Source organism: Fonsecaea erecta, assembly GCF_001651985.1.
Source record: "Fonsecaea erecta strain CBS 125763 chromosome Unknown Scaff6, whole genome shotgun sequence".
NCBI classification, from domain to species: Eukaryota; Fungi; Ascomycota; class Eurotiomycetes; order Chaetothyriales; family Herpotrichiellaceae; genus Fonsecaea; species Fonsecaea erecta.
In genome coordinates this window covers 2,155,249-2,168,815 of record NW_017387249.1, presented here as the reverse complement: position 1 = coordinate 2,168,815, position 13,567 = coordinate 2,155,249, and the positions used below count along the sequence as shown (strand labels likewise).

The following is a 13,567-nucleotide window of genomic DNA, read 5'->3' as shown; positions in this document are numbered from 1 at the left end:
GCGAGGCAAGGCTGCCCTCCAGCCTTGCCGAGGAAATGGGCGGTTGGTAACTGCCGCCCTAGCCACGTGATCTCACGTGATCATCTGGCGCAGGCCAACAGGTTACCTGGTCCCGTCCTAACACCTACATACATATTTACCAGAACTAGCCGACCTTGATCAATTCTCTCTATTTCTTGGTTCAGTGTTATTTCCCGTCCGGAAGTTTACAGCAACCTACGCCACTTGAAGAATTTATTTCTCACCTTGTTTCCTCTGGGAAGTATCACGCCTCTACCAAGGACACATGCCACCTCGACCGCAAACTCCATCACCTGATGACAGGCTTGGCGGAGGGCAGGTGATGTGGTAGCTCTGTGTACCATCTGCCCTTCTTGATCATCTCCCTCAACGGGGAGAGGAGTATATGTAGGTTCGCCAGAAGAGACGCAGCGGAAGCTAATGTGTGTGTGTGTGTGGGTGTGTGTGTGTGTTCCATCATCCCGCAGCAATCTCGTGCTGCAGCCATGTCTGGGGTACATATGTAAGTGAGTGAGTGGAGTCTCCTGAGGATCGAATGATGCTCCTTGTCTCTCGTAAAAAAGTACCTGGGCGTGACTGCTGTCAACACCAGGCAATCAATGAATGAATGAATGAATGAACATTCTCGAATACCGGATGAAAACCTTCTCGTGCTTCCCGTTCTGGTTAGGGGATGTGTTGATATTGAGATCACTTTTCTCCAGAACCTAGCGTACAAAAGCACTTGTTTCATCATTTTGGATTCCCCAGGGAGACCGAACAACCAGTTGAAGAAAGAAGAACAACCCCAGAAACATACCAAAACACAACTCAATACCCCAACCAGTATTATGAGTCGACTCGCATTATCAGCATCCGACGTCCTCCTGTACGTCCTCGCCCTGTTCCTGCCTCCCGTGGCGGTCCTCCTCAAGACCGGGTTCGGGGGCGATTTCATCATCAACATCCTGCTGTGTCTGCTGTGGTGGTTCCCGGGCATCATCCACGCCTGGTGGGTGCTTTACCGGTACGACAGGTCACGGACGGAGGAGGAGACGTACATCCTCAAGCAAACCACGTAAGAGGAAATTGGTCCTCTCGGAAGGACGTGTGGTGGGTTTTTGTGTCTGATCGTCGGAGGTTTGAATGGAGACTAGGGAGTTAAAAGGGATTCGGTCTGGGAGAGAGGTCTCGCTTGGATGTCAGTGATGTCTCTTCCCAGGATTGGAGCCAGGATTGCTCGCAGCACCAATGGTGGTGGCATATGCTGAAGCCTTGGTGAGAGAATCATTCTCTTCGGTGTGTGAGATGATAGGCATGATAAGAAAGGGTATCAAGCGACGGAGGTTTAGATGCATTCTGAACAGCTCTGTGTTGGATTGCATGGTCTATGTACTGTAGGTCCTTCATGGTGAGAGCAGCCTACCAGCAAACCATTTGACACAGACCTTGAAGATGAGACCGCGCAGCAACAGACCTGCTGTAAGAAACAGAATACAATTCCTGCTCCCATCATCTTCCCCATGCAACACTGTAATGGCTTTGAACGCCGGTGCCGATGCAAGCGCCCCCTGTGATCTTCCCGACGGGCTTGGTACTATCCCCACTCACTCTGGAGCCCCCATTGATGTACATATGTATGTAGAAGTGGGGGAATTTGCTCGATACCAGAGAAATAAATGCGTCACAGCAACTACAACAACGACGACGAGGAACTCAGACCACATTGCTGATAATTAAGACTCTCTCTGTCTGTGCCACCCACCCACCCACTAACTCACTCACTCGCTCACACACTCTCTCTGGAAATAAAAATACACACAATGGTCGAGGTCAAGAAATACCATCTTCCGCCGACGTCACTCGTGCCCAACTCCCCACACGCCCTGCTACACTATCCGGGTCTCCTGTCATCCACTGCAACGTCGACTACTTCTACTTCTTCTACTTCTCCTGGAGAAAAAGAGAGCATCGCGTCGCGCGCGCACGACCTCTTCACGGCCAACGGGTGGGAGACGCAGTGGATCTTCCGCTACGGGCCGTCGCAGCGCTCGCACTATCACTCGCGCGTGCACGAGTGCATGGCGGTGCTGACGGGGACGGCGACGATCCGGTTCGGGGTCGCCGACACGGTGGCGGACCTGGAGGCAAGTACGTACGGCGCCGGCAGGGAGGAAGGGGGCGTCGAGGTCGAGGCGCGCGCGGGCGACGTCTTCGTGCTCCCCGCCGGCACGGCGCACAAGACCTTCAACACGTCTCCCGCCGCCGAGTTCAAGCTCCTCACGCCGGGGGATGGGCACGCCGTCGCCACGGGTGGCGGTGGGGAAGAAGGGCGTACTAGGAGTGTCAAGGACACCTTGGACAGCGTCGAGCTGTCCGGCTTCACCATGATCGGCGCCTACCCCAAGGGCGGGGGACAGTGGGATTTCGCCCAGGGCGGGGAGGACGAGGGCCACTTCGACAAGGTGTGGGCAGTCCCTAAACCGGAGAATGACCCCGTGCTGGGCAAGGCGGAGGAAGGTCTTGTTGGACAGTGGCACTGAATGTAACACACACACCAAAAAGGAAGGAATTTCCTGATACTTGCGGGAGGGAGGGAGGCTCTATGGCCACCCGCCGCCCTGTGACCAGTGTCTGCTCTCTTCTTTTCTCCTCTCTCCGCTTACTGTCTTCAACTTTCCACTGCCCCCAGAAAGTATCTCCTGGCTCGGGGGACTACCCTGATCAGTCATCCGTCCCAATCTTGTACGGTTCGAACCTCCACTTTGACCGGGGCTCCTCTACCTTGGGGGCGCCTCTGCCATCAGTGTTGTAGATGACGTCTCGGTTCTTGTCATTACTCCGCAGCGGCGGTTTCTTGTGATGTTCTCGAACGGCGATGGCGCTTCTGTGTGTTGTCGGAGTGGGAGGGGGAGAGAGTTAGCCACGATGTTTTCACCCGCCTGGGCTGTAACACGAGAGAGAGAGAGAGAAAGGGATCACAAACGCCTCAATGGAAGAGATGGGTCGATTTTGCGACTTGGCACAGGAGAGGATCAGCCCGAGAAACGGGCAGCACATGTCCGGGGGGTTTTGTTTCGTTTTTCGGGGAATACTTGTAGACGTGCAGAAGGGTGAATTGCCCCCTTCTCTGGTCCAAGGTGATCCCACGTACCGCTCACAGGCAATAATGCATCCAGGGGATAGACGGCGCTGCGCGGAAGTTGCGAGAAGTGGTGGTACAGCACTGTAGAAAGGAGAATGGAAATGTAGAGCTGTCAGAACTCCTGAGGCATTGCACAGCCAGTGCTCGTAAAGCTGGAATACGAGTGACCCCTGCCGCCTTTTCAATGGTGGTGTGTTGACCAAAGAGATGGCTGTTCGCTCACTCGCCATAGGCCGAAGGTGGCTGCACAGCCTCAACCCAGCCGTTGGGCGCACGGGTTCAGTACCCTGCTGGTGCTGCCAGAGTCACTGGCCCTACCACTCATACCTATTCTTCGTCTTGTTTTCCGCCTCGCCAGTCGACCCGAAGGAGTCTCTTCTATTTATTGTGGACATTCTGCCATGCAGCTGCAGACAATCAATGGTGTGGTCTTTGCCTGGAGGTAATTTGACTGGGCACCATGGATGAAGTTCTCGGGTCTGTCGAGCTGGGCGAGGAGCAAGCAACCTCATGAGGCACGTCACCTTGAAGAATCTAGCGTGATCCCCACCATGTAAGGGCAGTTTGGTCACCGGGAAGAACGACATAACATTTCTACGGGTACTGTGAGAAGGAATATATGTACGGAGTATTATGTAGAGAATCGGTGTGTTTACTTGTTTCGATCATCAGGTGCCGACGGTGCCGATAGCCGAAAACGGACTTCTTGGCAAAACAGAAATTTTATCAGATTATCGGCGATTATCGGCCCGAGTGGTAATCTAATCTTATCACGTCATAAGATTGATAAGCCTTGTCCTTGGGGGATGGAGCACTAGAGAGCCACGAGCCCACTATCGTATGCCACAACACTACTGTCAAGACGCTACCACCCTCGCTATTTTCCTGCCGAAGACGTATTGACAAACCCAGATCCATCCTGTGCAGACTTTGTCCCCAACCGACATCGGCTAGAGCTTGGGGTGCTCCATGGCTGGTGTATTAGAGCCCAGCCCACCCCTCAGAAGTCAAGCACCATGGCGGGAGGAGCGTTGCACTCGTCGGCGGCCCACGCTGCAACGTGTCTGGTAGCTCGTGAACATGCTGGTTCATCACGGGTAGGTTGGCCCACACAATTCCGCGCAGAAGGCAAGGTATGGATGTACAGTATGTATGCCGGGAGGTAGATCAGGGATTTTCCAGGCAGCTTGCCAAAGCATCAGTTCCGTTTCTTCTTTCTTTCTCCCTTCCTTCCCGTATCTCTCTCTCTCTCTTTCTGGCTCGCTACTGTCCCTGCATGTGTGGTTGGCTTTTCTCTCCCTCGAGCAACTATGGCAGTGTTTCCCAAGTTTAGGCCTGGGTTCCGTCGAACGACCACCAACGACGCGGAGAACCCTCTGCCCATGAATCCGCTCGGCACGAACGAGAAACAACCAGCAATCACCAGCGTCGAAGGCACTAGCAGCGCAGGCGTCGGCAATGGAGAGAGCAGCCATGAGGTCGACGAGGCAAAGAATCCCACTGAAGATGCCCAGAGAGGTGTTCAAGAGGTTGAGGCCGTCACCCTGACCTGGTCCAAGAAGTCTCTGGTCGCGGTCTTCATCCTGTATGTGTCCCCTGCCCTGGCCACCGTCTCTCGCCTGCTTCGGCTGATGTTTCCCCGCCAGGATGTTCCTGCTTTATTTCGTCAATGCATTTCAGTCGTCGATCCTATACAACCTGGTTCCCTTTGCCACGAGCTCTTTTGAGACACATTCCCTCCTGACCGTCATCTACATCGTCTCCAACTCGATGAGCGCCGCCGTCTATATCCCCCTCGCCAAGATGCTTGACATCTGGGGCCGGGCCGAAGGCTTTCTTCTCATGGTGGCCTTCTCTACACTGGGCTTGATCTTGATGGCTTCTTGCAGTGGTCTCTCCACTTTTTGCGCTGCGCAGGTGAGTGCGAATGGCAGCTCTGGCTCAATTTCTCAAGCTGTCGAGGGATCGCGCGCTGATGGAACGTGACCTGGACGTTTAGGTGTTCTACTCCATCGGCTTCGGGGGGCTGATATACAGCGTCGACGTGATCACAGCCGATGCGTCTAAGCTGAAGAATCGAGGGCTGGCGTATGCATTCACCTCTTCGCCATATATGATCACGGCCTTCGCCGGCCCCAAGGCTTCGGACGATTTCTACTACCACATCAGCTGGCGCTGGGGTTTCGGCTGCTTCGCCATCATCTTGCCATTCGTGGCCGCGCCGCTGTACGTCATTCTGAAGCTCAATCTGCGCAAAGCGGCGAGACAGGGCTTGCTAGTGAGGGAGAGGAGTGGGCGGACATTGCTGCAGAACATTTGGCACTATACCCAAGAGTTTGACGGTACGTCGAGATTGCCACGCATTTCAACTTAGGATATCCCCTGACTGACACCTTGACTGCGGCAACCAGCTCCTGGTGTGATTCTCTTCTCTGGAGGCCTCACGGTCTTCCTGTTGCCTTTCACCCTTGCCGATTCTGCGCCGAACGGGTGGAAGACGGGCTACATCATCGCCATGATCGTGGTCGGGTTTGTGGTGCTCGTAGCGTTCGGCCTGTACGAGACGTATGTGGCGCGTGCACCGTTCCTGCACGTCAACCTGCTCGCGAACCGAACAGTGATTGGCGCCTGTCTGCTCGACTTCACCTACCAGGTATCGTACTATTGCTGGAACAGCTACTTCACGTCGTTCCTGCAGGTGGTTAACGACCTGACGCTGGCCGAGGCCGGGTACGTGGGCAGTACGTTCGACGTCGTGTCCGGGGTGCTGCTGCTGTTCGTGGGGCTCCTGATCCGGCGGACAGGATACTTCAAGTGGCTGCTCTTCGTCGCGGTGCCGCTGTACATCCTCGCCCAGGGCCTGATGATCCACTTCCGCCGCCCGGACTCGGGCATCGGGTACATCGTCATGTGCCAGATCCTGATCGCCGTGGGCGGCGCCATCTTCATCATCGTGCAGCAGATCTCCATCCTGGCCGCCGCGGACCACCAGCACGTCGCCGCCGTGCTGGCCCTGCTGTACGTCGTGGGCAACGTCGGCGGCGCCGTCGGCAACACCATCTCCGGCGCCATTTGGACAAACACTTTCGAAAAGGCCCTCGCCCGCTACCTCCCTGCCACCACATCCCTCGCGGATCTCGAAGACATCTATAACAGTCTGGACACGCAGCTGAGCTATGCCGTGGGCTCGCCCGAGAGGCGAGGCATTCAGCAGGCGTACGGGTATGCCCAGGCGAGGATGTTAGCGGTGGGTACTGGCATCATGGCCTTGTCGCTGATTTGGATGTTCATGATCCGGAATATCAACGTGACCAAGGTTGCACAGGTCAGGGGCACTGTATTTTGATTCACTCAAGGGTGAGTTGATGGTGGACATGGAAGAAGCGACTGCATTTGAGAGGCCTGTATGAAACAAAAGTTGACCCGGTCAGTAGTATACATAATCGGCATAACTCCGACGTTCTTAATTTCGTAACATCAATCTTTTCTCCTCAACTTCCACGAAACCAAAACTCGCGAGCCTCAGGTTGCTTTCCCCTGCTTCCAAAGAAGGCCGATTGCATTACAACTCCAATAGTACCTCTGATATTGAGGAACATGTGGCAACCAACGATGTGTCGGGCATTGGAAACATAGCGCATTCCGTCTCCGCCCAGTTGTCCCGTCCCTACTTCAAGTGTGGTCGAAGTCCACGGCTTTTATCAAGCAGCGTAGTTCAGGATATATTGGAAGAGATAACCGTTTTCAGAGGCCGCGTCGGCATAGCAAGACATTTTGTCAGAACTCGGACGTCTCGAGAACACACCAAGCGCTTCTCGCCGTATTCAAAGTCTTGTAGATTGCCTTCGAGCACCCAAAATATAGTATGATTTTGTTTAGGCGTGGAACCGTAGACAGTCAGCCAAGGTGAGTTAGGATCGAGAACTATTAAGGCGAGCAAAGCGCGGGTTTTGTTCGGACCAAAATGCTCCGAAAGGAGGACAATCATATATCTGGTCGTTGAAAGTAGGCCTTTAGCGTCAGAAATCTGTCGAATTTGCCCAGCTATCCCAGTCTACAACTGCTGCGGATTGGTTTTGAAAGACGTTTTCATGGCAGAGGCTGAGAACCAATGCCATCGATTACCAGTTGTTGCTTTAGCGACACGCCGCCTGCTGAGTGAAGAGCAATCTCCGTTTAATCGCGCCATCGCTGTACGCAATTCTCTCCACGGGCTTCCGTGTGCAGTCCACCCCTCTTCTCAAGGTCGCTGTGCAAGGCTCCCTTCTGCTCTGGGGATCCCTCGCCTCACCGGAAAACGAAGGCGAGGATGTTTCTTCAATGTTATGCTTCACGACTTCGATGTGGAGCTGTTCAAGTCCTTTTCCAGGGAGATATTGCCCTCGGAAGAGGCAGTGGCTTCACGGGCCTTTCGCTCCAGCTCTCGTTTCTCTCGAGCCCGTCTAGCGTGTTGCCGTCGAATGTTCACGGGTTGGTAGACCTCGTTAAAATTCATGACAACCCCCAAAAACCTCAGATCAACATCCGGTTGGTGAGCCAAATCATATAATAACATACTGAGCCGCGACCGAAAATCGGCCGACAAATTCAGCTGTCGGGCCCTCAAGGAATTCAGCTGCGTCTCGTCGTCGGTAACGTGTATGTTCTCACTTGGTGGAGCAAGTGAGGAATCATTCTCTTCCAAAAGTAGATGATTGGTCCTGAAAGCTCCTGCGGCTGCTACAGAACTGGGTGTGCTTGCTCTCGAATCCCCGAGGAGATCCTTCTCGGTGATCCCCCATTTCCCTTGAGCAGTTCGCCGTTCTATTTTCGCACTAAATTGTTGCCGTCGAGTGTACTCGGCAACACTGTACGAGTAGAGCGAGTCGATAACTTCTCGATAGGCAAGCATGCATTTTAGGATGTGGTGGACTTGGACAATAAGGCTGTCCTCTTGCTGGCCTGTTACCGGGTGTCTTTGCTGCCCAATCAGGCCCTTTTTCGTAATGTTGTTCAGGTAATTTGTGTGAGCTTCGATCAAGTCGTCAAGGGTGGCTTCGGGCTTGTGTAGAGCCTCTTCGAGCTTTTTCCAACTGGCCTCAATGACCTCAAATAGAAGGTAATATTGTAGCTGATTGACAAAATGGACCATTTCTGCAACAACACATCTTGACCGTTTCCAATCGTTGCCCAATTTGTCACTCACAGCAGCAAGGACTCCCCGGCCGCCCGTCATGCATCGTTTACAGGTCGAGCTGAGAGAGTACTCGACCCTTTTGATTCTCCAGAGCAGGTTGAATATCTTGAGGTACTGTGTGTTAGCCCATTGAGTGATGACAACATCACAGGGGGCACTGATTTTGTATTCGAGAGTGAAACAATCCCAGCCGATTTCCCCACTCGATAATTCAAGCATTCGGGCATCCAACCGTCGCAAGACCTCGGCGTCGTCATATTGGGCGTTGGAGTGTCGTATGGCATGTTCGAGTTGTGATGTTAGGTTGTGTCGGTACATTGAATTCACAGGGCGATCAAGATGTTGAGCCAACGACTCGATGAGGAGATCAAAGAAGTCACCCTGGGCTAGCAACATGTACTTCTTGATCGCCGTCAAGTGTGTGAATAGGCCAAATTTCGTCGACATCAGGTGGGTCAATCGCGACATGGTCGTTCGGTAAGCCACATCGATTGATTGTGCGAGATTGGCAGTATTTGCATAGTCCAGCGACCTCGAGTTTGATTTGGAATATTTGATGACCCAGTCAGAATCGCCGCAGTTGTTGCGAATGAAGTTGAGGGATTTCCCAATCAGGAAGACCTTTTTGGCAAACTCGGAGGATATGATCGAAGGTACCATACCCGAGTCGACTTTGTACTTCTCTTCCCACACAGATGTTGCTACGTGTCGATGATCCACCGGGGGTTGTGCAGTAGGATCTGGCTCTGTTATGAAGAATTCGTGGTATGGGTCAATTAATTCACCGTCATAAATCCAATGCCTGAGCATCTCATAGAATGGACGTGCAACATGTGTAAGAAGCTTTTCCGCAAATGATGCCACAAAGGGGTCGCCATGGGAGGAGGACAGGTTGTGTATAAGGGACAAGACTTGCCCTCCTCGCTTTTGCCTCGAGTCCTCGACAATCAGCTTCATCAGTCGAAGAGCCATGGTTGCCTCTCTTGTCCAGATCAGACATCGCTTCAAAGTGACACCAGTTAGGCGGACCGCTTTGGGGTCCTGGGCATTCTGGACAGTGGCTAAGGCCTGTCGGACCTCCGTTTCAAGCGAGGCGACAAGACTCAAATAGGAGCGTAATTCGTTGTTGATGGCAGAACGAAGGCTCTGATCAATGAGTCCTCCATCCTGACCTGCAGCATACTCTGCCAGTCCTCGATAGAGCAGACAAGGCTCTGCAAGTGCGTGGAGAAGAGAAATAATTGGAACCGGCAGGCTTGGTGGCAGTTTGAGCGAGCCATTGTCCGCGAACTGAAGGTGCGCAGATGACACGCCTTGGAGATTGAAGGGCAAATCCCGCAGAAGGTCCAATTCTGATGGATAAATGACTCGTGCCTCCGACTTCTGCGCAACGGGCTTCTGTTGCTTAGGCTCTTCAGTCTGTCCCTGATCCTCCTCCTCCTCTTCGGCGGGAATTTCAACTTGCTCATTCGCCTTTCTGGATCTGGTTGAAAAGGCACGGCGCGTGCGTATTGACACTTTCGGTGGCTGCGGATCCGCCTCTTCCTCCTCATCGTCATCTTCTAGCTCTTCCTCTGCGGTAAATGTGGTCTCCGGGGACAAGGTATGCCGGCGCGGAATGTTTGCGAATTGCTCCGAGTCTGCGAGGGGGTTTCGAGGCCGCACATCCGGGATGGACTTGTCCGACAACTTGTAGAGGAGGTACAGGATGGCCCATTTTTGGTTCAGGACGGGAATGGCAAGAAGTCTGGAGTAAAGATTGCTGAACCTGGCCGCTTTCTCTGGAGAGGCATTCTCTCGTAACAACTTCCGCTTGATCAAATCTTGTGCCTGGTTGGTATCTGGCGGGAGTCTGCCGTCTGCACCGAGGACGGCCTCTTTTGCATTCCGAATGGCGCGGTCAATGCGAAATTCGGTATCAGTATCGTCTTGGTCGGGGGAGAGTGCCGGAACGAGGCTTTCGAGGAGGGAGGTCAAGGTGCCCTCGACGCGGTTCAATCGTGGGTCGGCCATTGGCGGCGCGAAGAGAATGAGACTCTGGGGCGCATGACAATGAGCATGCGTCAAGGCGGCAAGGCTTCAGAGAGTTGTCAGGGTGTGCCAGGCAGTACTTCCTCGAGATGTACCCAGGTGTCAATTGTTTGTTGTACGAAGCGGGCGCGGGGTGGATTTTCCGGTCGTGGATTTGCGTGTGTTCTCTCATCACCGGACGCGTCTGTGGCTGCCGTTGTGGCTGTCACTTGTCAGACCCTGTGGCTGCAAGCCCAAGCACAAAGTGTCCGAATGTTTAGGTAAACAGGGAGCTCCCGAGCCACCCGGGTGCCACCGAGGCGAGCCCCCAGCACCCACATCTTAGAGGGGCCTAGTTTACGAGGGGGCATCTGAGGGTCACTAGGGAAGTCTCTGGGGACTATAAGCTTCACGAGCACTGCACGATCACTAGCCCTACATTCATTCTTTCTTGCCCAGCGTATTGGGTACTTTAGGTACAGTATCTGTGTTAATTAAAAATGCATTTCTACCAGCCGAGTACATAGATCCTTTATTAGACACGGAGTTCGTCCGAGCCGACTCCAAGAACGATCTCCAGCTCACCTCGCCTCGCTCCCTGCCCGGTTGACAGCGACAGTCCTGGAAGCGAACTTGCATGGCGTCGAATCAGCATCTCTTTTCGTCTCTTTCTTCTCGTGATGCATTCTTCGAAGCTTTCGAGACAAGCCTCATTGATCTTCACGTTTCACTGGTGCGTCAACACATCTCTGAAACGGGTAAATTGCTCGCCGTCCTCCCTGGAACTTCAGCTTTTTTGACCCCTTGACCCTTGTAACCTCGCCCAGCGCCAATCATGTCTCGAATCACGCCTGATCAGACCGTCGCTCCCCGCGGAATAGGCAGGACGAGCCTACAGACGAATGTTCGCTGACACCTATCTCAGCCCATCATTCCAGATCAGATGCGGCGGATATTCGTCCCGACTTTTGGTTTGACGATCCCTGCGCTTCTCACCGCACTCCGATGATCTATCAGTGGCCGCTTCTATGGGGAAGGTGGCACCAGGCGGGTGATCGTGAATCCTTCTTGAACTGTCAGCAGTGCTGACCTGCTCCAACCAACAATAACAGTTCTGTCGAATCCCGTACACTGCCTCCTTTCCAAATAGGCAACAGGCCGACGTCTCTGTCTGCATCTCTCCATATTCTGTTTGGCCAAAGCGCCGGATGATTCTACAGACGGTACCTCCACTCCACCTCCAAATACGACCCTTGTCTGCTGCGATATGCCTTAAAGAGTAGACAGATGTAACCCACCGCACTGTGTCTTTGCCTGTGTCTCCATCAACTTCAAGGCCCCTTCCAACTCAACTGCAAGAGCTGTTCCACCAGTTCAAACATGATTGAATACATACTGCGGCCACACGTCTGGGCCGTTGCTTTCGTGGTGGTGCTCGCGCTTCTGTGTTATCGTCGTCGGTCGAAACCGAGCTTGCCTGACCTCCCGTGGCTTAACACCAAAGAAGGCGAACTGTTCACGACCTTGCGTGCCAGATTTCGCTCGACAATCAACTACAAGGAGTCGATTCATCAGGCCTATGAGCAGGTAAGGTGACTTGTTTTACGGCTGCGTCCTCCGCTCATCAAGCCACAGTATTCCAAGAACAACAAATCATGCATAATTGCCAAATTGAGCGGGGACGAGATTGTGCTCCCAGCATCGTCAATAACCTGGCTCATCAATCAGCCCGACAGCGTTCTGAGCGTGGACGAACCTCACAAGGACGTTCTGCAGACGAATTACACGTTTATTCACCCGTTTGTGGTAGAACAGCCGCTACACCATGAGACCATCCGGAGTGAGCTTACTCGCCAGTTGGGTGCCCTCACCATGGACATCATGGACGAACTAGGTGCTGCATTCGATGACATCTGGGGTACCGATACGACCGAGTGGAAGGAAGTCTGTCCTTTCGAAACCCTCAAGCTCATCATCGCTCGGACCAGCAATCGAGTTTTCGTCGGCTTGCCTTTATGTCGGAACAAGGCACTGTTGGAACACGGCATTGGTTTTGCAACTGCTGTTCCCATTGCTTCGACCCTGCTCAAATTGTTTCCTGAATTCCTCCGCCCTCTTGCCGCCGTCGTCATCGCACGGCCGAATCGATATCACACGAAATCTTTCGCCCGCCTTGTTCGACCCGAGATTGAGCGACGCCAGAGACTTCTTGAAGGTCAGACCGGAGATCTGGAGAAGAAGCTTGGCGACCCTGAACCCAACGACTTCCTGCAATGGTCCATTCATCGAGCCCGTGAGAGTCCCTATCCGGCCGAACGTGACCCAGACATCATCGCCGAAAGACTGCTGGCCGTCAATTTCGCCGCGATCCACACGTCAACATTCAGCATCACCAACGCCATTTTCGACCTTGTCGCCTCTGACCCATCCAACGGATACTTGGAACAGATCCGTGAGGAAGCCAGCAGTATTATCGCGGCCGACAACGGCGTGTGGACCAAAGCCGGCCTCGCAAGGATGTACAAGACGGACTCAGCACTACGGGAGTCTTCGCGACTGGGCTCGTTCTTGGGTGCCGGGCTGATGCGCCAAGTCGTGGTGCCGGATGGAATCACCGCTCCTAATGGAACATTCTGTCCTTATGGGAGCTGTGTCGCTATCCCGACCAATGGCGTCCACAACGATCCAGAGCATTACCCTGATTCCGCCACGTATAACCCCTTCCGGTTTTCTGTGGAACGACAGTCATCGACAGCAGAATCCTCAGACACTCTCGTCAACAAATCTAACACCAAGACCACAGAAGAATACATTAGGAAGGCCAATCTTTCCTTTGTTAGTACGTCTCCGACATATCATCCCTTCGGACATGGAAGGCATGCCTGTCCAGGAAGGTTTTTTGCGGCGAATGAGTTGAAGTTGCTGTTGGCGTACATGGTGCAGCATTACGAATTTGAGCATTTGAAAGAGAGGCCGGCGAGCAAATGGATCGGCACAAATTTGGTACCGCCTTTGACTGCAACCGTCAAGGTGAGGCGGCGAAAGCAGAGTTTATAGGACCACAGCTGGGAAAGAAGAGTGGGTGTGAGAACTGGTCAAGATTTGTTACAATGTCCTGTACTCGGTTTCAAGAGCCGCCGTCTCTTTGATTTGACAAACCCTGGATTTCTGGAACAGGCTTAATGTGTACAGTGGAGCAGACACACTCCTGCTCAAGCGGTGGAATCGGGTTGCTG

At 53.5% G+C, this 13,567-nt stretch overlaps 5 protein-coding genes across 5 annotated transcripts; 4 read left to right on the top strand and 1 right to left on the bottom strand.

Moving 5' to 3' along the window:
- Window positions 1-632: 632 nt before the first annotated feature.
- On the top strand, window positions 633-1,082 carry AYL99_07803 (hypothetical protein; the record flags this gene model as incomplete). Its single annotated transcript, XM_018839312.1, has 1 exon — window positions 633-1,082. The coding sequence occupies one exon, from the start codon at window positions 633-635 to the stop codon at window positions 1,080-1,082; it is 450 nt and encodes a 149-aa protein (XP_018692080.1).
- A 741-nt stretch (window positions 1,083-1,823) lies between these two features.
- On the top strand, window positions 1,824-2,543 carry AYL99_07802 (hypothetical protein; the record flags this gene model as incomplete). Its single annotated transcript, XM_018839311.1, has 1 exon — window positions 1,824-2,543. The coding sequence occupies one exon, from the start codon at window positions 1,824-1,826 to the stop codon at window positions 2,541-2,543; it is 720 nt and encodes a 239-aa protein (XP_018692079.1).
- Window positions 2,544-4,455: 1,912 nt separating this feature from the next.
- On the top strand, window positions 4,456-6,491 carry AYL99_07801 (hypothetical protein; the record flags this gene model as incomplete). Its single annotated transcript, XM_018839310.1, has 4 exons — window positions 4,456-4,730; window positions 4,792-5,062; window positions 5,145-5,487; window positions 5,557-6,491. The coding sequence occupies 4 exons, from the start codon at window positions 4,456-4,458 to the stop codon at window positions 6,489-6,491; spliced, it is 1,824 nt and encodes a 607-aa protein (XP_018692078.1).
- A 984-nt stretch (window positions 6,492-7,475) lies between these two features.
- On the bottom strand, window positions 7,476-10,334 carry AYL99_07800 (hypothetical protein; the record flags this gene model as incomplete). The annotated part of the gene is made up of 1 exon (XM_018839309.1): window positions 7,476-10,334. The coding sequence occupies one exon, from the start codon at window positions 10,332-10,334 to the stop codon at window positions 7,476-7,478; it is 2,859 nt and encodes a 952-aa protein (XP_018692077.1).
- A 1,377-nt stretch (window positions 10,335-11,711) lies between these two features.
- On the top strand, window positions 11,712-13,388 carry AYL99_07799 (hypothetical protein; the record flags this gene model as incomplete). The annotated part of the gene is made up of 2 exons (XM_018839308.1): window positions 11,712-11,918; window positions 11,967-13,388. 2 exons carry the CDS (start codon window positions 11,712-11,714, stop codon window positions 13,386-13,388), a joined length of 1,629 nt encoding a protein of 542 aa, XP_018692076.1.
- Between the last annotated feature and the right edge of the window lie 179 nt (window positions 13,389-13,567).